This window comes from Pan troglodytes, chromosome 20, assembly GCF_028858775.2.
Source record: "Pan troglodytes isolate AG18354 chromosome 20, NHGRI_mPanTro3-v2.0_pri, whole genome shotgun sequence".
In the NCBI taxonomy this organism is placed as follows: domain Eukaryota; kingdom Metazoa; phylum Chordata; class Mammalia; order Primates; family Hominidae; genus Pan; species Pan troglodytes.
In genome coordinates this window covers 17,579,347-17,602,653 of record NC_072418.2, presented here as the reverse complement: position 1 = coordinate 17,602,653, position 23,307 = coordinate 17,579,347, and the positions used below count along the sequence as shown (strand labels likewise).

Sequence of the window (23,307 nt, the reverse complement as noted above, 5' to 3'; positions counted from 1 at the left end):
ACAGCCCTTGATATCTCTGGAAAATTGCTATTCCCCTCTTCAGCAAGAGGTGAACTGTGTTCTCTTGATTTAAAAGCGTGGTTACTACTTGTCTGATTGCATCATGCTTTAGCCAGAACAATGAGACATTTCATACTTATAACCCAGGTTAAGAACTATTATTTTATCCTCCAAGTGTAAAACATTTGGTAATTATGAGATATATTAAGACCCTTTTATGCAAGTTGCCCTGAGATTAGCACCTTATAAGGATCATCTTAAGTTTACAAAGTTATTTATTTATTTTTAAAATTGACAGATACAATTTTATGTATTTATTGTGTACAGCATGATGTTTTGAAGTGTATATACATTGTGGAATGATTAAAGCCAGCTAACTACTATACACATTACCTCACCTAGTTTTTGTGTGTGTGTGTGTGGTGAGAACACTTAAAATCTACTGTCTTAGGCCAGGTGCTGTGGGTCACGCCTGTAATCCCAGCACTTTGGGAGGCCAAGGCGGGTGAATCACCTGAGGTCAGGAGTTCGAGACGAGCCTGACCAATATGGTGAAACCCCCCTCTCTACTAAAAATACAAAAATTAGCTGGGCATGGTGGTGGGTGCCTGTAATCCCAGCTACTCGGTAGGCTGAGGCGGGGGAATCACTTGAACCTGGGAGGCAGATGTCACGGTGAGCCGAGATCGTGCCATCGCACTCCAGCCTGACCAACAAGAGCAAAATTCTGTCTCAAAACAAACAAAAACCTACTGTCTTAGCGTTTTTCAAGAATACAATATATCATCATCAAATATAGTCAGTGTGCTTTACAATAGATCTCTTCAATTTATTTCTCCTAAGTGCAATTGTGTATCCTTCAACAAAAAACTTCATACCCCTTCTCCCTCAACTGCCCCAGCCTCTAGTAACCACCATTCTAATTGATATCTCTATCGGATCGACTTTTAAAATTCCACATATGAATGAGACCATGAGGAATTTGTCTTTCTGTGTCTGGTTTATTTCACTTAACACAGTGTTCTCCAGGTTCATCCGTATCATCACAAATGATAAGATTTCCTTCTTTTTTGGGCTGAACAGCAATCCACTGTCTATGTGTATTACTTCTAAAAGTCCATTCATTGATGGACACTTTGATTTCATAACTTGGCTATTGTGAATAGTGTAGCTTATCAGGCCAGGCACGGTGGCTCACGCCTGTAATCCCAGCACTTTGGGTGGCCAAGGCGGATGGATTACCTGAGGTCAAGAGTTTGGGAACAGCCTGGCCAAAATGGAGAAACCCCGTCTCTACTAAAAATAGAAAAATTAGCTGGGCGTGGTGGCACACACCTATAATCCCAGCTACTCAGGAGGCTGAGGCAGGAGAATCACTTGAACCCGGGGGATGGAAGTAGCAGTGAGCTGAGATCACGCCACTTCATTCCAGCCTGCGTGAAAGAGTGAAACTCCATCTCAAAAAAAAAAAAAGAGTGAATAGTGCAGATATCTCTTTGATACACTCTTTTCATTTTTTTTTTGATAAATGCCCAGTAGTAGAATTGTTGGATTATGTGGTAGTTGCATTTTTATTTTTCTGAGGAATTTCCATCCTGTTTCTCATAATAAGTGTACCAAATTTCACTCCAGCAACAATGTACAAGAGCTTCTCTTTCTTAGCCAGGCCTGGTGGCTTACAGATGTAATCCCAGCAACTGGATAGACTGAGGCGGGAGGCTGCTTGAGGCCAGACTGAGAGTAGCCTGGACAACATAATGAGACTTCTTTTCTAAAAAAAAATTTTTTAATTAGCTGGGTGTGGTGGTGCATGACTGCAGTCCAAGCTACTCAGGAGGCTGAGGCGGAAGGATTACTTCAGCCCAGTTGAAGGTTGCAGTGAGCTATGATTGAGCCACTGCATTCCAGCCTGGGTGACACAGTGTGGTCCTGTCTCTTGTTAAAAAAGAAAAAGAAAAAGACTTCCTTTTTCTCCGCATCCTTGTTAGCATTTGTTCATTTTGGTCCTTTTTTTTTTTTTTTTTGAGATGGAATCTGGCTCTGTCACCCTGGCTGGAGAGCAGTGGCATGATCTCAGCTCACTGCAACCTCTGCCTCCTGAGTTCAAGCGATTCTTGTGCCTCAGCCTCCCAAGTAGCTGGGATTACAGGCATGCACCACCAGGCCTGGCTAATTTTTGTATTTTTAGTAGAGACAGGTTTCACCATGTTGACCAGGCTGGTCTCGAACTCCTGACCTCAAGCGATCTGCCTGCCTCAGCCTTCCAAAGTGCCGGGATTAGAGGTATTAGCCACCGTGCCTGGCCAAGATCTAATATTTAATAACACAACAAGGGGATTGTAGTCAACAATAATTTATTGTATATTTTGAAATAATTAAAGGAGTGGAATTGGAATGTTTCTAACACAAGGGGTTGATAAATGCTTGAGGCAATGGATACCCCAGTTATCCTGATGTGATTGATATGAATCATATAGCTGTATTAAAACATCCCATGTACTCCAGAAATATACATGCCTTCTATGTACCCACAATAAAAATGACAATTTTTAAAAATAGCAATAATAAATTTAAAAATGCAAAAAAATTACTTGCCTAGATCAATGCCATGAATTTCCCTTATGTTTTATTCTATGAATCTCATAGTTTTGAGCCTTTCATTTATGTCTTTTTTTCTATTTTAAAATTATTTTTCTATGTAGTGACAGATAGGGATCTAATTCCATTTCTCTTGAAAGTGGATATCCAGTTTTCCTACCACCATTTATTGAAGAGCTTGTCTTTTTCCAATGTGTGTTCTTGGCACCTTTGTCAAAAATGAGTTGGCTGTAAATGCATGAATTTATTTCTGGGTTTACTCTTCTGTTCCATTGGTCTATGTGTATGCTTTTTTATGATGAAAGCAATAAGTTCTACAGTTAGATGAAAGGAATATGATCTACTGTTAGATGAAAGGAATAAGATCTACTGTTCCACAGCACAATAGAATGACTATACTTAATAATTTATTATATATTTCCAAATAGCTAGAAGAGAAGATACAGGGTGTTTCCAATACAAAGAAATGATAAAGGTTTGAGAGGGCAGGTATGCCAGTTACCCACATTTGATCATTATGCATTGTATGCTTGTATCAAAGTATCACATGTACCCCATAAATATGTGCAACTATTATGTATTTATAAAAAAATTTTTAAAATTTAGAATGACTTTATAGGCTTTTCAAGGTCCAACAGCAGGTACAGAGTAGATGCAAAACTCCAAACTTTTTTTTGTGATCATAGATGTTTCACATTACAAAACAGGTAAATAAGAGGTGGAAGAGCAACATCAGTCTCATCTCATCACCAGTGATAACCATTCATTTAAGAACAAAAATGAGACATGCCAAGTTTTTCACATACATTGCTTTGCATTTACTACAATTTACACATGTCTTTCACAATTGCATCTTTAACCGCCCCCCGCTTTTGTTGGACTTTGTGTGATTCCTTTTGTGAAGTGTGGGTTTATTCCCTTTCTTCATTTTCTCTTGGGGTCTTCAATCTGTAAGATGTCTTGACCCTATAAAGATATCACTTGTATTAATTATGAATTATTCTGGGCATCGGGGTCTATAACCAGGATTGAACATTGCCAGAAATGAGGAAGCTGTTTTCGTCACAGTCTCTCATCAACCACCTGTATACATCATGCCTATTTCATGCATCTCTTTGTTTATTCAGCAAATTCTCATGTATTTTGTTAAATACCAGGCACAAAGTGATGATATAAAATGGAGCCCCACATTTACATGTGCATGGGAAGCTTTTGGGCTGGAATTTGCTGCCCTGTTTACGTTCTTAGGAGGCCACATTAATACAGGGCTCAGAACCACATGGGGAGACGGGGCTGTCAGTGTCTTGAAGTTTCAACAGCAGCAGGGAGACCACCTGGTTCCTCAATACTCCTGACACCCATCTCTGATCACTCTCCCTCCTTCTCATTCCCCTCAACACGCTGGCTTCTATTTGAGCCTTGATTTTCCGAAACAAGCACCTTCCTCAGGCCTTTGCATTAGTCATTCCCTCTGTCAGGCACAGACTTCGCCAAATATCCTCCGGGCTCCCAACCGCCTCTTCCTTGAGGTCTCTGTTCAAATGTCACCTTGTCTGCTGGTCTTGCCTGTACACTCATAAAAAATAGCAACCCCTGTCCATTCTCTTTAATGTGCTTTCATTTTCTTCTAAGCACCATCTAACGCAACAGATGATGATGTCTTTATCAGCTCATTGTCTTTCTCCATCATTGGATAGTAAGGTTATCAGTTTCTCTGCACCCTACACTCATTACCTAGACAGTTCCTGGAACATGGTCAGCATGCAATCAATATTACACAAGTGCATAGAAGAATTTCTCATTAAAGAATATACAACCTCTTAGGGAAAGGTTGAGAATAGCACAAGAATTTTCAATCAGAGACAGCTCTGAGGAGCACAGAAACTGGGAAAAGTTCCATACACAAAATATAGAAATTAATGTCTTGGCTGCAAAATATAACTGGTTGCCTTTCAGCAATGTGAGTGATGCCCTTTTGAGTAAAAATTGGTCATGTTCTCTTTCTCTGACTGGTAGTCACCTCAACCACATGGAACCAGAGAATGGTACAAGGACTTTAGGATTTCTTCTTCTGGGACTTTCAGAGGAACCAGAATTGCAGCCCGTTATGTTTGGACTCTTCCTCTCCATGTATCTGACAACTGTGTTTGGAAACCTGCTCATCATCCTGGCCATCTGCTCTGATTCCCACCTCCACACCCCCATGTACTTCTTCCTCTCTAACCTGTCCTTTGTAGACATCTGTGTTACCTCCACCACAGTCCCAAAGACACTGTCAAACATCCGGACACAGAGCAAAGTCATCACCTATGCAGGTTGCATCACCCAGATGTACTTTTTTGTACTCTTTATAGTGTTGGACAGCTTACTCTTGACCGTGATGGCCTATGATCGGTTTGTGGCCATCTGTCACCCCCTGCACTACCCGGTCATCATGAACCCTCGGCTCTGTGGACTGCTGGTTCTGGCGTCCTGGATCATGAGTGCCCTGAATTCCTTGATAGAAAGCTTAATGGTGTTTCCACTGCTCTTTTGTACAGACTTGAAAATCCCCCACTTTTTCTGTGAACTTAATCAGATAATCCGCAGTGCCTGTTCTGACACCTTTCTTAATGACATGGTGATGTATTTGTCAGCTGTGCTTCTAGGTAGGGGATGTTTCACTGGGATCCTGTACTCTTACTTTAAGACAGTTTCCTCCATACGTGCAATCTCATCAGCTCAGGGGAAGTACAAGGCATTTTCCACCTGTGCATCGCACCTCTCAGTTGTCTCCTTATTTTATTGTATGAGCCTTGGGGTGTACCTTAGTGCTGCCGCAACCCACAACTCACTCTCAAGTGCAACAGCCTCAGTGATGTACACTGTGGTCACCCCCATGCTGAACCCCTTCATCTACAGTCTGAGGAATAAAGACATAAAGGGGGCTCTAAAACAATTCTTCAGAAGGAAGAAATAAAATGAGCATCTTTCAAGAAGTACATGTGATTTCAAAGCTCTAACCGAACTCAAACATTGTGATTCACGAATCAGATCATGGAAGGAGGGAAAGAGAATGTTCTGCTTCTATTCAGTTTCTAGAGTTTTAATTTCCTTGTTCTCAAGTGCTGTGTCAGACTTATGCTATTTGTTTAGAAAGCTTTCTGCTCTGATATCCAACTTACTTTTTGTTTGTCATTTTCCTAATTTCCCATAGTTATTTCCAAACTAGGGTAAAACACTTTTGGAGATTCCTATTTGTCTAATACACTAGAGAGTTGTATCAGTCCTAAAAAATCAATTGCACTTGGCAAATGTAAGTTCATTGGTATAATCATATTATAGATGAATATCTGAGATCACAGTTTTTTACTTCTGAGTCCTTCATTTCTTACTACCTTTACTGCTATTCCTGATTATGTAAACTTGACCATGCTGGTGTGTTTATAATCGTCATGGCATTTTATTCTCCTCATTAGGATCCTGTCTGCTATCCAGCTCAGTGTCTACACTGCCTACTATATTCCCTGGTAAAGAGGAGGAAGGCGAATATTACTTATAACATACATGTTCCTAGTGTGGTCTATACAGAAAGACACATTTGCATGAATCAATTGACTTCATTTGGCCTCAGATTCAGAGACGACCTTAAATATGATGGACTAAAATTTTCGGTCATGCAGTGATTATCATGGAAGATTTGTTTTTGATGGTGTGTGATATGGTTTGTCTGTGTCTCCACCCAAATCTCATCTTGATTGTAGCTCCCATAATTCCCTTGTGTCATGGGAGGGACCCGGTGGGAGGTAATTGAATCACAGGGGCAGGTCTTTCCCATGCTGTTCACATGGTAGTGAATAAGTCTCATGAGATCTGACGGTTTTATAAAGGGGAGTTCCCCTGCACATGCTCTCTTGCCCGCCGCCATGCAAGACATGTCTTTTGCCTTCTGCTGTGATTGTGAGGCCTCCCCAGCCACGTGGAACTGTGAGTCCATTAAACTTCTTTTTCTTTATAAATTACCCAGTCTTGGGTATGTCTTTATCAGCAGTGTGAAAACAGACTAATACAACTCATTAAAGGGTGGAAGCTTGTTGTCCATGGGTAATGAGGTTTGTTCATTTAGGTAAAGGATTTGGTGTCATGATCTATATTATTTGATTGCATCATCTTTCTGTTTCTGATTAAAAGTTTCCAGTGCTACAAATATGACTTCTTGCATTGTTTTAAAACTATCACTCCCTTTAATAAATTGTGTCACAAGCATTAAACTGGAGGTAAGTGGAGGATATGTGGATTTACTGTATCATCACTTGCTTTACCTCTTTTATACTCCAAACTCTCTAATGATGACTCACATAAGAGCTTGAATTTCTTCCCAGTATTGCATGTGAGATTAGAGACTTGAGATTCCAGGTTGCAATTTGTTTCAGCAAAAATATACATGTCCTGCCAAACTCTTCTGGTTACCTAGAGGAAATCTAAAAGTGGTCATCCTATGATACAGTTATGTGAAGTAAATATAAATATCCATATAATTATGAACACTGCTTTCTGATATCAGAAAAAGCACCAAAAAAAAGAGCCAACAGAATATTCTGTATACAGTGAATCCAATAAAAAACTAAAAAACAAAAGGATCTGACACCTAAAAAAAGATAATTCTGAATATCTTTAGTTATGTTGCTTTGATTATTGTATCAGTAATCTAATGTTGTGTAACAAAACATCCCAATAATAAATGATTTAAAGTCATGCTTTTAAAAAATCACATCAGAGTCTACATTGTGGAAGTTTTCTCATTGGGGATTAGGACATATATATCCTGGACAAGACAAAAACATTCAGCCATAGGACTATCCAAGCTTAATTAGCTCTTGAATGTTGGGCAGTAAGGACAATCTTTTTTTAACTTTTATTTTAGGTTCAGGGGTACATGTGCAGGTTTGCTATATAAGCCAACTGTTTGTTGTGAGGGTTTGGTGTACAGAGTATTTTGTCACCTGGTTAATAAGCATACCTGATACATAGTTTTTTTTATCCTAACCCTCCTACCACCCTCAACACTCAAGGAGGCCCCAGTATCTGTTGTTCCCCTCTTTGTGTCCATGTGTTCTCATTATTTAGCTCCCACTTGTAAATGAGAACATGTGGTATTTGGTTTTCTGTTCCTACGTTAGTTTGCTAAGAATTATGGCCTCCAGCTCCAACCACGTTGTTGCAAAGGACACAGTCTCATTCTTTTTGATGACTCTGTAGTATTCTATGTTGTATAGTACCACATCTTCTTTATTAGGTCTACTATTGATGGACATTCAGGTTGATTCCATGTCTTTGCTATTGTGAATAGTGCTGTGATGAACATATGTATGCATATGTCTTTATAGTAGAACGATTTACATTCCTTTGGGTATATATCCAATAATAGAATTTCTGAGTGAAGTGGTAATCCTGTTTTAAGGTCTTTGAGAACTGTGAAACTGCTTTCCACAATGGCTGAACTAATCTACATTCCCAAAAGCAGTGTGGAAGTATTTCCTTTTCTCCAGACTCTCACCAGCATTTGTTATTATTGGACTTTTAAATAATAGAGCAAGGACAATTTGAAAGAGGAAGAGCAACAGAAGTGGTGTCATCTCACAATGCCTCTTACAGCTTCTTCTCACAGATTGAACATCTCATGACCACTCACATCCTATCAGACAAAGCATGTCTCAATCATCGTAGGTGTTACACTTCTCCCAGTTAAGGCATCATCAAAATCCAGAGCCAAAGGTGGAGAAGACTGATCCTCCTAAAGGCAACATAGAAAGGCAACACAAAAATACAGAAAGAGGCATCTAATTATCTAAGAGTTAATAAATAAGTGGAAAATAATTATCTACTGGGAGAAAAACAGACATGCAAGCATTTTATACTTCAGTATACATTAAATATGTATGAATTACATGCTGTCACCTAGAAGCCAGGAAGATAAGATTTCCATGAAGAGTTGGAGGAGCTCCTAGAAGATTAGGTGGATAATTTGATACACTAAGAAACATCAGCTTTACAGATATTCTCAAAAGTAGAAGATAGTTAAAGAGTCAGACATATCTACTGTGAGTATTTGGAGCCAGCATGAGGGTGACAGAGACAATGATGTATGATTTTATGTCAACAAAGCATAGAATGATAGACTCTCAGGCACTCTCCTCCTTGTGCAGGGCCCTGGAAGGAGGTCTCCCGTCATGATCACAACTTGCTGTTTCCTCAAAGCAGGACAGTGCTAGACTGTTGCAAGAAACCTTTCTGGTGTCACAATGAGCAGAGTAATTGGGAAACTAGGACATGGTCCAAATATCTACTATCCATTGAACACCTGCTCTGCCCCAAGTAACTTCCAATGGGCTTTGAAGTCTTACTTCCTTCTCACCTAAACTTCATAAGGTAAGTGGAACTTCTAGAAGTTTCATTTCCTGTCATTCCGTAAGTGTTCAAGACTTACGCGTAAGTAAACTCTATTATGCAAAAGCTGAGCTACCGAGTCCAACATTTGACCTCCTAAATCAGACATGAGGAGCAGGGTAGGATTCTTGGTAGAAAAAGCCTCAAAATATGTATACCTGCCTTTAACACTGACCACAGCCTCAATCCCCAAAGAGTGTTCCGCAGAACAGGATGAATAGCATAAACACCAACAGGAAAACTGTCAAAAGTATAAAATGTTGGGACCAGTCCTAGATGTCTGAAATTAGAATCGACATTTGAACAAGAACCCTAGGTGATTCATATATACAGTGAAATTAGGGAAGTTCTGGACTGGAATAGTCTCAGCCTCCCCAGTGTCCACATTTGTTTGCATTAATTCTTTCTGCTGTGGGCTGTCCTGTGCATTGTAGGATGTTGAGCAGCTTCCCCGGCTTCAATCTACAATGTGCCAGTAAGTAGCACTTCCCCACATGTGACAACCAAAAGTGTATCCAAACATTGCCTAATATTCCTGGAGCACAAACACCGCTGGTTGAAAATCAGCAACCTGGCCCGGTACGGTGGCTCATGCCTGTAGTCCTAGCGCTTTGGGAGGCTGAGGTGGGTGGATCATTTGAGGTCAGGAGTTGGAGACCAGTCTACCCAACATGGTGAAACCCTGTCTCTTCTAAAAATACAAAAATTACCCAGGCATGGTGGCACATGCCTGTAATCCTAGCTACCCTGGAGGCTGAGGCAGGAGAACTACTTTAACCCAGGAGGCAGAGATTGCAGTGAGCAGAGATCGCACCATTGCACTCCAGCCTGGGTGACAAGAGTGAAACTCTGTCTCAAAAAAAAAAAAAAAAAAAGAAAGAAAGAAAGAAAGAAAATAGAAAAGAAAAAAGTAAAGAAAAGAAAAGTCAGTAACCTAGATGTGACAATTGGAAACATTTGGATGGCATTCTGATCAAATCCCTTCCCTTACTTGGTTCATAACTTTGGGCAGGTCACTAACTCACCTTAACCAAAATCCTAAAAATGCAGAAAGAGGCGTCTAATCGTTTGACCTCATAGAACAAAGATGTATAAAAATGAGACACATTACATGTGATATTAAATGAGACAAACCATATAAGATTCTAACTTATTCCATGATGTCTACAAAGGTTTAAGTATATCTCTTATGATTACCAAATGTTTTATAAAGGAAGGACTGAATGATAAGTTGTACTTTGATGCTTGTGTGTTTACAAGCAAGAAACTGCTCATTGCTTTGTCAAAAGCATCAGGAAGCCAAGGACTATAGTAAATACCTGTGGCTTTATGACAAATAAACACAGTTCTCTCCCTTTTGATGAGGAAAGAGCGGTGGTCTGGAGATGTCAGCAGCTGTGTTCCAACCACAAGTCAATGATTTGAATATCCAAGGGATCTAGTAAAGACCATGTACTCAGCCTTACACTTTGGATAACATTTTAATTGAGGGCTGTGAAAAGGTGCAATGGCACTTAGACCTCTGGAAGGCACAGAGTTCAAAGAGAAGGAGTAATGAAGACTGGATTCACATGACTTCTAACTTGATTCTCTTGGGAACAGAGAATCAGCAGGAAATTGTTCTTTCTTTCCACATCAGTGTTCCACAGGGAAATCAGGTGCTCCAGGCTTAGAGTAGCAACAGGGAAATATATCTCGCTAGCAGATATTAGGAACTGTAAATATTTCATCTGCTATTGTCTCTGGGATTAGACAACCCTGGGCTGGATGGGATGTGGTTGATTCTTTTGTAGTCCTAAGTCTGGCTGTGTGGCTGATGCTTAACTCTTCCCTTCTGTCTGTCTGGAGACAGAGCTTCAGTCTGCATCATCAACTACCCAGGGAGGAATTTAAACTTCCACACAGAGACCTTCATCTCTGAGACCCCATACAGGTGCGTCTGAGACCCCAGAAAGTACTGCAGGAAATGTTCAAAGAGAATGGAAGCCAAGAATGTTTACCTGAGGTCACCTAGTATCAAGCCAGGTGAGAGATTCATGTGTGTTTGTTTGCCTGGTTGACTAATTTATAATTTATTTATTTTATACGTTAAAATGTGTCTGTAAGACTCAGCAATGCAGGGATTGTTGTTGACAATTAATTGAGGGATATGGAGGTTCAATTGGATGAGATTGAAGAAGGAATGGAAGACATAAAGTGGTTCCAGTGAAGTTAGAACCTAGGAGGTTTGCAGTTAAAGAAGTAGGAAAGGGGCCAGGCACGGTGACCCACACCTGTAATCCCAGCAGTTTGGGAGGCCAAGGCAGGCGGATCACCTGAGGTCAGGAGTTCGAGACCAATCTGACCAACATGGTGAAACCCCATCTTCTACTAAAAATACAAAATTGGCTGGGTGTGGTGACACACACCTGTAGTCCCAGCTACTTGAAAGGCTGAGGCAGGAGAATCGCTTGAACCCAGGAGGTGGAGGTTGCAGTTAACTGAGATCATGCCATGGGCACAACAGAGAAACTCTGTCTCAAAAACAAACAAACACACAAAAAAAGAAGTAGGAGAGTAGAATGTAGAATATTAGGTGTGGGTGGATGTGCAATGAATTGAGGGTTTATTTTTAAAATTAAGATGAGTGTATTGGAGCATGTTTCTGTATTCATTAGAAAGATCTAGACCAACGGGCTGCTTACAAATACTACCTCGCAACAGTAGTTCACAAGACAGACATTTCACAGTATCTTCTCTCTCTTGCTAAATATTCACCTGAATAAAATTAATGTTATTTTATCTTCAAAATGGGAACACTAAAGAGTTTTTACTTGCCATGACTTTCTTTTTTTTATTATTATACTTTAAGTTTTAGGGTACATGTGCACAACGTGCAGGTTTGTTACATATGTATACATGTGCCATGTTGGTGTGCTGCACCCATTAACTCGTCATTTAGCATTAGGTATATCTCCTAATGCTCTCCCCGCCACCCCCCCCCCCACCCAACAACAGTCCCCGGTGTGTGATGTTCCCCTTCCTGTGTCCATGTGTTCTCATTGTTCAATTCCCACCTATGAGTGAGAACATGCGGTGTTTGGGTTTTTGTCCTTGCAATAGTGGAAGTCGGTGTGGCGATTCCTTAGGGATCTAGAACTAGAAATACCATTTGACCCAGCCATCCCATTACTGGGTATATACCCAAAGGATTATAAATCATGCTGCTATAAAGACATGTGCACATGTATGTTTATTGTGGCACTATTCACAATAGCAAAGACTTGGAACCAAGCCAAATGTCCAACAATGATAGACTAGATTAAGAAAATGTGGCACATATACACCATGGAATACTACGCAGCCATAAAAAATGATGAGTTCATGTCCTTTGTAGGGACATGGATGAAGCTGGAAACCATCATTCTCAGCAAACTATCGCAAGGACTTTCTTATTTATGTGTTTATTTATTTTACTTTAAGTTCTGGGATACATGTGCTGAATGTGCAGGTTTGTTACAGAGGTATACATGTGCCGTGGTGGTTTGCTGCACGTATCAACCTGTCATCCAAGTTTTAAGCCTCGCTTTCTGTTGAGGATGAGTATACTCTACCTGAGGGTTTAGTAGCTTTAATTTTCTCCATTGCAAATTGTGCACGTTCTATGCTTTTATATTCTGGTTTCTGAGGTTTTTTTTACTATTATTTTGATTGCATTCTTTCAAACAATGGATTGGAAGATTTTTTTTTCTACTAACTTTACTGAATAACATTTAATTTTTTTGTGTATGTAAAGATGTATGGTTAAGGAAGTATGCAAAATTACATTATTTTGCCAAAGGACTCATGAAGCCAAGCAATACAGAACTCATGGTTTTCTATCAAGAGAACACAGTTCACTCCCTTGCTGAGGAGGGGAAAAGTCATTCTCTGGAGATATCAATGTCTGTGTTCCCATCACAGTCAATGCTCTGCAGATCCAAGGGATCTAATCAAAGACAGGCTCCTCAGTTTAGACTGTGGAGAAAACCTTCCCCCACGGTTGGGATACAGTGTTAACAGATTACATTTCTGGAAGGCAAGCAGGTCCATAGTGAAGAAGTAATAAAACTGGATTCACCTCTCTTTTAATCTGGTGTCTTGGATACAGAAAATGCAAGAAAAATAAAAAAGTTCCATGCAGAGCAATGTCTCATAGGGACACGATGTGCTCAAGGCTGAAATAACAGGAGGAAGTTTGCCTAATGAGCACGTGCACAAAGCTGTAAATTTCTCCCCTGCTACTGTTCCTCAGCACATGCTACCTTGGGCTTGATGGGACATGCTTTCCTTTTGGAGTCCTAATCTGACTCCTTATCATCTGATTAAACCTCACATTTATCTCCCCTAAACATTTGAAGCTTTATATGTTTATATAATACAAAATTATAACCTTGGATACTGTTTCCTCCCCACATTTTAAACATTTTCCTGTGATATTCTTCAATTTCCAAGAGGCGATTTCACAGTGAATTCGTGGTGCATTTTTATGTCAGTAAATTATTACTGTCATATTTTTCTATAAGGTTTTTTCAGACTTTCTTTCTATGTTGATTCATACAGCTGTTTTGAAATAACTATTCCTTTTTAATTTTAATTTTTAGTTCTGGGGTACATGTGCAGGATGTGCAGGTTTGTTACGTAGTAAACGTATGCCATGATGGTTTGCTGCACCTATCAACCCATCACCTAGGTATCAAGCTCAGCATACATTAGGTATTTTTCCTAATGCTCTCCCTCCCACCACCCCACCCCCTAGCAGACCCCAGTGTGTGTTGTTCCCCTCCCTGTGTCCATGCATTCTCATTGTTCAGCTCCCACTGATAAGTGAGAATGTGTGGTGGTTGGTTTTCTGTTCCTATGTTACTTTGCTGAGGATAATGGTTTCTGGCTTTATTGATGTCCCTGCAAAGGACATAAACCATGGAATACTATGCAGCCATAAAATGAAATAACTGTTCTTAACCTAATAGCATCCTCACTTATATTCTATTCTCCATAAGATTTTAGTTCCTCATAAACCTTCTCTTTAGACAAAGGTTTATACAAAGGTTGAGTAGTATGTTATGCATAACACATGTGCTTTTTATATTTGACTATAGGTTTTTTTGTTTGTTTGTTTGTTTTAAGGCTCATCTTCCCTTGTCCTTTCTCAGTTGATAAAAGGTATGGAAATATTTTGTGATTTTTATGTTAAAAATCGGTTCTCACCCAGGGGTGGTTTTGTCTCCCGGGGGACATTGAGCAATGACTGGGTTGGCTGAATTATGATAATCATATTTACCAAATGCCTCTTATTTATATAAATATTATACTAGCATTTACTGACCCACCCTGGGGAGGGTCAGTAGAGAACAGGGAAGCTGATAAACATCGTACAATGCACAGGACAGACCCCAGCACAATAAATAAGCTGGCCCAGAAGTTCCTTTTGTATTTCCTTTTTGAATAGTTGATTTTTATCATTTGCTCATTTTTTTTTCCATGGGGGTTCTCAATCTATCAGTATCTTGACACAGAAAAGATATCACCGTGTTTGATATTTGGTAAATTTCCCTTTGTCTTTTCTGATTTTTGCTGGGCCTCAGGGATATAAGAGGAGTTGGAATGTTTTCAAAACTAAGGAAGCCTTTTCTTCCTTAAGGTCTCTCAGGGACTATGTGAGCTTATTAGCTTATCTTTCCCTTCAGTTCCAATCGAGTTTCTCTCTCTGCCTCTCAGTTTTTTGTTTGTTTGTTTGTTTTTGAGACAGAGTCTCGCTTTGTCACGCAGGCTGGAGTGCAGTGGCGCTCGAGGTTCCATATGCATGAGAAGTTTTCAAACTGGAAATTCTAGGTACCATATCTGTATCTTCTTGGGGAAAGATAATTTGATATTAACAGCTTGCCTGGTACCCATTCCTTTCTAATACTGTGAGTGGGATGAGAAGCGTGAGGGGGTAACATGGCCCCAGGAAGCCATGGCTACCTGTGTGGGTGCGTTCTCTCTGTGTGTGTGGGTGCACAACTTTAGAGTGAGCACAGGTTTCAGAGGTAGGGAACCTGATCTCTATATTTCAAAAGGTAACCCATCAGATAAAGGCCACATCTCAGGAAAATATCAGTAAACAGAATGGGCATGCATTGCAGTTCATGAAACACCTTTGCAGCCAAATTAATACAGTGAAAAGGCATCAATATCTGGACAGAGGGACTCTTTGTGTCTTCAAATTTCAGCAGCTATGAGGACACTTCCTTCCCTAACATCCTCCGACAGCCCTCGCCTCTTGCTCATTCCCCGGCCACACTGTCTTCTTCGCAGTCCTCAAATATCTGAAAGAAGCACATTCCTCGGGGTCTTTCATTGATCATTTTGCTCCATTGCACAAACTTCTGCAGGGAACATAGTGCCCTCCACCCTGTCTTCATTATGGGCTCTCTTCATTTGTCACCTTCTCTGCTGGTCCTGCCTGAACACCCTGGAAAATCTATTACCCCATCCACTCTTTCCTTCTAACCTCCTTCTTCATAGGATGCATCACCATCTGATATTGAGGATGGCATTTTAAAAACATACTTGTATTTTTCATTCATCATTAAATTGTAGGAAGTTATTTATTTATTTATTATTTTATTTTATTATTATTTTTTAAAGACAGGGTCTCACTCTGTTGCCCAGGCTGGAGTGCAGTGGCATGATCTCGGCTCACTACAATCTCCACCTCCTGGGTTCAAGTGATTCTCGTGCCTTAGCCTCCCAAGTAGCTGGGATTACAGGCATGCGCCAGCACGCCTGGCTAATTTTTTTTGTATTTTTAGCTGAGACTGGGTTTTGCCATGTTGGCCAGGCTGGTCTCGAACTCCTGACTTCAGGTGATCCGTCCACCTTGGCCTCCGCGAGTGATGAGATTACAGGCGTGAGCCACTGCAGCCAGCCCATATTAACTTCTTGACTGTAGAATATAAGTGAGAATATTTCTGATATGTTTGTAATGCATGCTTGTGTCATGTTCTCTTTCTCTCTCTTTTGGAAGTCACATCAACAAGATGAAACCAGGGAATGAGACACAAATTTCACAGTTCCTTCTCCTGGGACTTTCAGAGGAACCAGAATTGCAGCCCTTCCTCTTTGGGCTATTTCTGTCCATGTACCTGGTCACCGTGCTCGGGAACCTGCTCATCATCCTGGCCGCAATCTCAGACTCCCACCTCCACACCCCCATGTACTTCTTCCTCTCCAACCTGTCCTTTGCAGACATCTGTTTTGTGTCTACCACTGTCCCAAAGATGCTGGTGAACATCCAGGCACAGAGCAGAGTCATCACCTATGCAGGCTGCATCACCCAGATGTGCTTTTTTATACTCTTTGTAGTGTTGAACAGCTTACTCCTGACTGTGATGGCCTATGACCGGTTTGTGGCCATCTGTCACCCCCTGCACTACACAGTCATTATGAACTCCTGGCTCTGTGGACTGCTGGTTCTGGTGTCCTGGATCGTGAGCATCCTATATTCTCTGTTACAAAGCATAATGGCATTGCAGCTGTCCTTCTGTTCAGAATTGAAAATCCCTCATTTTTTCTGTGAACTTAATCGGGTCATCCACCTTGCCTGTTCCTACACTTTTATTAATGACATGATGATGAATTTTACAAGTGTGCTGCTGGGTGGGGGATGCCTCGCTGGAATATTTTACTCTTACTTTAAGATACTTTGTTGCATGTGTTCAATCTCATCAGCTCAGGGGATGAATAAAGCACTTTCCACCTGTGCATCTCACCTCTCAGTTGTCTCCTTATTTTATTGTACAGGCGTAGGTGTGTATCTTAGTTCTGCTGCAACCCATAACTCACTCTCAAATGCTGCAGCCTCAGTGATGTACACTGTGGTCACCTCCATGCTGAACCCCTTCATCTACAGCCTGAGGAATAAAGACATAAACAGAGCTCTGAATCGATTCTTCAGAGAGCAGAAATAGGAGGGCCATTTTCCAGAAGTTCTTGAGATTTCAGAGCTCTAAATACCCTAGCCAGAAATTATGATTCATGGATCAGATTGTGAAAGTAGAATTTTCTCCTAGTATTTATATTCTGGACTTTAGATTTCTTTAACCTTGATGACATTAGAAAATTTACACTTTTTCTTAATAAAGCTTTCTGCTCTGATATGCAACTGTTTTTGTCCTCTGTCATTTTTCTAAAATTACATCCAAACTAGGTCCAGAAACAAATGGAAGTTTTTCTCATACAGGGGTGAGTTATATTCATCCCAAAGAATTAACTACGCTTGGCAACTGTAAGGTCATTAATATAATTTTATGGTAGATGAATATCTGAGCCCACAGTTTTCTATTTGTGAGTCTGTTATTTCCTTTTCTATGAAAACCTTAGCTGTTCTTCCTGAAAATGTCAACTTGAACATACTGCTGAGGTCTTAGCAATGCACCAACATGTAACAGTCTCTCGCCTGAGATAAAACCCAGAGTTCTTTGTCCTACCTCCAAGAACATTAAGGAGCGTGGACACAAAGATGAGGTTGGAGGGAAAAGAAGAAAGCTCTCGGCCAGCAGAGAGGGGGTCCTGAATGGGATGCCCCCTATGAGGCCCGTTCTGAGGTTTTTATGGACTGGAAAGGGGAAGCAATGTGCTTAGTCTGCAGGCTGTCTTGGAGAACGCTGACTCAGGTTGGCTCAGGATCTTGGCCTGGGACCTTTCAGAAAGCTTGGCCCAGGACCTTTGCCCAGGATCAATCAGGGGCTGAATTCATAGAGACCAGACTTATAGTCCAAAACAAGGGAAGTAGAGTGCCCACCGGAACCCACCAGAGCCCACTGTGTCCATGCCCACGAAGGGAGAAAAAGCTTTTTCCTGGGAGGCCACTGACTATACAAAGGACAAAGGCATTTCTATGCCAGGCCTTGTTTCTTATCTGAGTGAGCCAGAGGTTTGTGAAAGTTTTTATCGAAATGAGCCAGGAGTTTTCCTATCTGTGCAGCCGTGGGCATGTCTCCAGACACCATCCCCTATGCTTCTTCCATTATTGGTGCCGGCAGCTTGATTTTTTTTCCCCAGGCTTTTTTTTAATATTATATGGAGATGAAGCACTGACCCATGAGTCAAAGGCTCTCCAGGAATCCTTATCTTGCTATCTACCTAAGGCAAGCTAACTAACTCCTTTCAATACTAGTGTGTTTTACAGCTAGGCAAGGGATTTTACTCTCCTCACTGGGGTCCTATGCTCTATTTCAGCTCAATGTCAACAGTGCCTATATTTTCTGATAAAGAGTAGGTAGGAAAATACAGCTTATCAAATACATGTTTTAGATGCAGTTTACAAAGAAAGGCACATTTTTATGTGTCAGTTGACATCATACATCCTTAGTCACAGATGATGTTCAATGTGATGGAATAAAATGATCAGTCATGCACTGAATGACTATAGAATATTTGTTTTTGATGATGTATATCTGGTCCTGGAAGTGTGGAGATTTGGTGTCCATGTGTAATCAGGTTTCTTCATCTGAGTGAAGGATTTGGTGTCATGGTCTGTATTATTTCAATGTACCATCTTGCTTTTCCTCTTAAAATTTTCTACTGCTCCCTACGAATATGACTCCTTGCATTGTTCTAAAAATATCTCCTCCTTTAAAAACTGTCTCATAAGCATTAAAGTGTAGGTAAGTGAACAATATGTGTATTAAATTTATCATAATTTGCTTTGTTCCTTTAATAGTCTACACTCTCTTCGGTCCTCATGGTCAAATAATGACTCACACAAGACATTGAATTTCTGCCCAATATTGCCTCTGTCAATAGACACTTGTGAATTAGAGTCACAATTTATCCCTGCAAAAACCTGTATGTCCTTTCAACTTCTCCTGGTTATCCCGAAGGCAATCTAAAAGTTGCCTCACTTTAATACAAGTTATCTGAAATAAACACGCGTAACCAGGTGATCACGAATGTTTTCTTGAAATATCAGAACAACTGTGAAAAAAGAAGAGGCAGAAGGTTATTCTGAATGTCACTAGTTTTGTTTGCATTGATTAATGTATCAGTAAGCTACTGCTGTGTAACAAGCCATCTCAATAATAAATGGTTTAATATCATGCTTTTTCATCCTGTAGGAGTTTATGATAGAGAAGTTTTTACATTGGGAATTAGAACTTAAGCGTTTTTTAAGGAAATAAAAATATTCAGTTCATAGGACTGCCCAAATCTAGTTGGTTCTTGAATTTTGGATAGCAAGGACACTTTGAGAGAGGAAGATTAAGAGAAGTGGTGGACTCTCACAGTGCCTCTTACAGTTTCTTCACAGGCATTAAATATGTCATGACTGCTCACAGTCTGTTAGACAAATCATGTCACATGTTCAAGATGTGCATCAACTGTTTTAGGGATACACACTCCTCCCAAGTGAATTATTGTCAAGACCCAGAGCCAAAGGTGGAAAAGCACCATCCACCTATAGACAATAGGGGAGGTAATAAATGAATGAAAAATAAAATGATCTACCTGAGGGAGAAACAGACATGTGTGGGCTGCTAGCCACCCAGGTGCCAAGGCAAGAGACCGAGGGCACAAGCTGTTCCAATATAATAAAGACAATATATAAAATAAGAATAGTTATACTAGAAGTAGATTATAGATATCATTATATATGAATATCATTAATCATTAGTTTGTACATTACTCTTTATTCCAATATTATAATAATCTTTGCTCTACAATTATAACCTAGGAAAAACCAGGCCATACAGAGATACTAGCTGAAGGGGCATGGTGAGAAGTGACCAGAAGACAAGAGTGTGAGCCCTCTGTCACGCCCAGACAGGGCCACTAGAGGGCTCCTTGGCCTAGCGGTAGCATCAGTGCCTAAGGAAGGCACCCATTGCTTAGCAGACGGGGAGAGGGAGTCTCCCTTTCCCCGGGGGAGTTAGAGAAGACTCTGCTCCACCACCTCTTGTGGAAGGCCTGACATCAGTCAGGCCCGCCCGCAGCCATCCGGAGGCCTGTCTCCCTGTGATGCTGTGCTTCAGTGGTCACGCCCATGTTTCACTTTCATGTTCCACCCTGTACACCTGGCTCTGCCTTCTAGATAGCAATAACAGAATTAGTGAAAGTACTAAAAGTCTTTGATATGCATAAAAGAAATAATGGCTCTATCTCTCTCTCTGCCCCGACTGCCAAACAGGGAAGGGCCCCCTGTCCGGTGGACACGTGACTCATGTGACCTTATCAATCATTGGAGACGACTCACACTCCTTACCCTGCCCTTTTTGCCTTGTATCCAATAAATAACAGTGCAGCCAGGCATTCGGGACCACTACCAGTCTCCGCATCTTGGTGGTAGTGTTCCCCCAGGCCCAGCTGTCTTTTCTTCTCTTTGTCTTGTCTCTTTATTTCTACAATCTATCGTCTCCACACACGAGGAGAAAAACCCACAGACCCTGTAGGGCTGGTCCCTACAGACATGAAAGTCTTTCATACTTCTGTTGAAATTAAATGTGTATAAATTTTATCTACAGTTTTCTCCATGTCTATTTTTGTATTTTTACCACATGCTGTACTCTGGCAATGAGGAAGATAAGATTTCTATTAATAGTTGGAGTTTTCAGAAGAGCTGGAGAAATAAATTGATGCAACAAGAATTATCAGAATTACAGATATTCCCAAGATTAAAAGATAGCAGAGCAGGTTATAAGAGTCTAAAAATGAACATACTCATGCATGTATCTTGGTAATAGAATGATTTCTATTCCTTTGGATATATACCCAGTAGTGGCATTGCTGGATCAAATGGTATTTCTGGTTCTAGATCTTTGAGGAATCACTACACTGTCTTCCACACTGGTTGAACTAATTTGCATTCCCACTAACAGTGTAAAAGCATTCTTATTTCTCTGCAACCTCGCCAGCATCAGTTTCTTGACTTTTTAATTATTGCCATTCTGACTGGCATGAGATGGTATCTCATTGTGGTTTTGATTTGCATTTCTATAATGATCAGTGATATTGAGCTTTTTTTCATATGTTTGTTGGCCGCAGGAATGTCTTCTTTTGAGAAGTGTCTGTTCATGTCAAAGACATAGAATCAACCCAAATGCCCACCAGTGATAGACTGGATAAAGAAAATGTGGTACATATACCCCATGAAATACTATGCAGCCATAAAAAGGAACAAGTTCACGTCTTTTGCAGGAACATGGATGAAGCTGGAAGCCATTACCCTCAGCAAACTAACGCAGAAACAGAAAATCAAATACCACATGCACTCACTTATAAGTGGGACCTGAACAATGAGAACATATAGACATAAGGAGGGGAACAACACACACTAGGCCCTGTTGGGGGGTGGGGTGGGGGGTAGGGAGAAGGTTAGGAAAACTAGCTAATGCCTGTGGGGCTTAATACCTAGGTGATGGATTGATAGGTGCAGCAAACCACCATGGCACACGTTTACCTATGTAGCAAACCTGCACATCCTGCACATGTACCCCAGAACATAAAATAAAATAAAAAGAGTCTAAACATTTTTAATGTGAATTTTTGGAGCCAGGCAGAGGAGGACAGAGAAGATGTCCCTGAGTATAATAAAGCAAACGCGGAAGGACACTCATGCAATCTCCTCCCCGTGTGGACCCCTGGAAGCAGATGTCCCTTCATGATCACAAATTTCTGTCTCCGAGAAGCAAGGCATGTCCTTTCGCAAGAAACTTTTCCAGAATCACAAACTTTTCCTACTCTTTGAAGGGATGAATGTATTTCTGCAGACTGTGATGGCCTATGACCACTTTGTGGTCATCTGTCACCCCCTGCACTACAGGGTCATCATGAATCCTGGGATCTTTGGACTGTGGGTTCTGGTGTCCTGGAGCATGAGTGCCCTGAATTCCTCACCGCAAAGCAGAATGTGTTGCAGCTGTCCTTCTGCACAAACTTGGAAATCCCCCCATTTTTTTCTGTGAACTTAATCAGTTGATCCTGCTTGCCTGTTCTAACACTTTTTTTTTTTTTTAGTGAGATGGAGTTTTGCTCTTATTACCCAGGCTGGAGAGAAATGGCGCCATATTGGCTCACTGCAACCTCCACCTCCCGGGTTCAAGCAATTCTCCTGCCTCAGCCTCCCGCATAGCTGGGATTACAGGCGACTGCCACCACACCCGGCTAAAGTTTTTGCGCTCCAGCTCAGGTGATAGAACAAGACTCCATCTCAAAAAATATATATATATATGAAATTCTAATGTTTTGGCAAAAGCAACATGAAGCCAAGAAATGTAGTACCCACGGTTTTATATGAACAGAACACAGTTCATCTCCTTGCAAAGGTAAATTGCCATTTTCTGGGTATGTCAAGAGCTGAGTTTCCATCACAAGCCAGTGCTTTGGAGACTCAAGTGACCTAGTCAAGACAGGTTCCTCAGTTTAGACTTTGGAGGAAATTTTCACTGAAGGCTGGGAGAAGGTGCTAGGAGAATGGGACTCTGGAAGCCAAGGAAGTCCACGGGGAAGGGGTAATAAAGCCTGGATACACCTCACTTTTAACATAGTGTCTTGGGAATAGACGATACAGAAAAAAAAACAACAATGACATTTGTTTCAGTGCAGGGCAACGTCCCCCAGGAAACTGATGTGTTCAGGGTTGGAATAACAGGAGGAAAGGTATCTAATGAGCAGATGTACGAAGCCATAAACATCTCCTCTGCTGCAGTCCCTCAGCATATGCAACCTTGGGCTGGAAAGGACATGGTGGTTTCATTTGGAGTCCTTAGTCTGGCTCAAGTACAGATGATGCTTCAACATTTCCTGATGCCTTGTCTTGAGACAGAGATTCCATCTCCATCATCAACCTGCTAGAGAGGAATTTACACTTCTCCATGGAGACCTTCCTTTCAGAAAACTCAGTAGGGTAAGTCCCAGAGCCCAGTGGGTACTGTAGGAAAGGTCAGGAAGAACAAGAGCCGTGAATATGAACCTGAGGTCACCTGAGAGCCAATCATTGCCTCCAGCTTTGTTCCTTTTGCTTAGAAATGTCTTGGCTATACGGGCTATTTTTTGGTTCTGTATGAAATTTAAAGTAGTTTTTGTAACTCTGTAAAGAAAGTCAATGTTAGCTTGATGGGGATAGCATTGAATCTATAAATTACTTTGGGCAGTATGGCCATTTTCAAGATATTGATTCTTCCTTTCCATGAGCATGGAATGTTTTTCCATTTGTTTGTGTCCTCTCTTGTTTCCTTGAGCTGTGGTTTGTAGTTCTCCTTGAAGAAGTCCTTCACATCCCTTGTA

General features: G+C 40.9%; 2 protein-coding genes across 2 annotated transcripts; both read left to right on the top strand.

The window, feature by feature from the left end:
* Positions 1-4,627: 4,627 nt before the first annotated feature.
* On the top strand, positions 4,628-5,557 carry LOC100610380 (olfactory receptor 7A10-like). The gene has a single exon (XM_016934442.1). It carries the CDS (start codon positions 4,628-4,630, stop codon positions 5,555-5,557), a length of 930 nt encoding a protein of 309 aa, XP_016789931.1.
* A 10,510-nt stretch (positions 5,558-16,067) lies between these two features.
* Positions 16,068-16,997, top strand: LOC100615800 (putative olfactory receptor 7A2). Its single transcript, XM_003316175.3, has one exon. The coding sequence runs from the start codon at positions 16,068-16,070 to the stop codon at positions 16,995-16,997; it is 930 nt and encodes a 309-aa protein (XP_003316223.3).
* Positions 16,998-23,307: the final 6,310 nt, after the last annotated feature.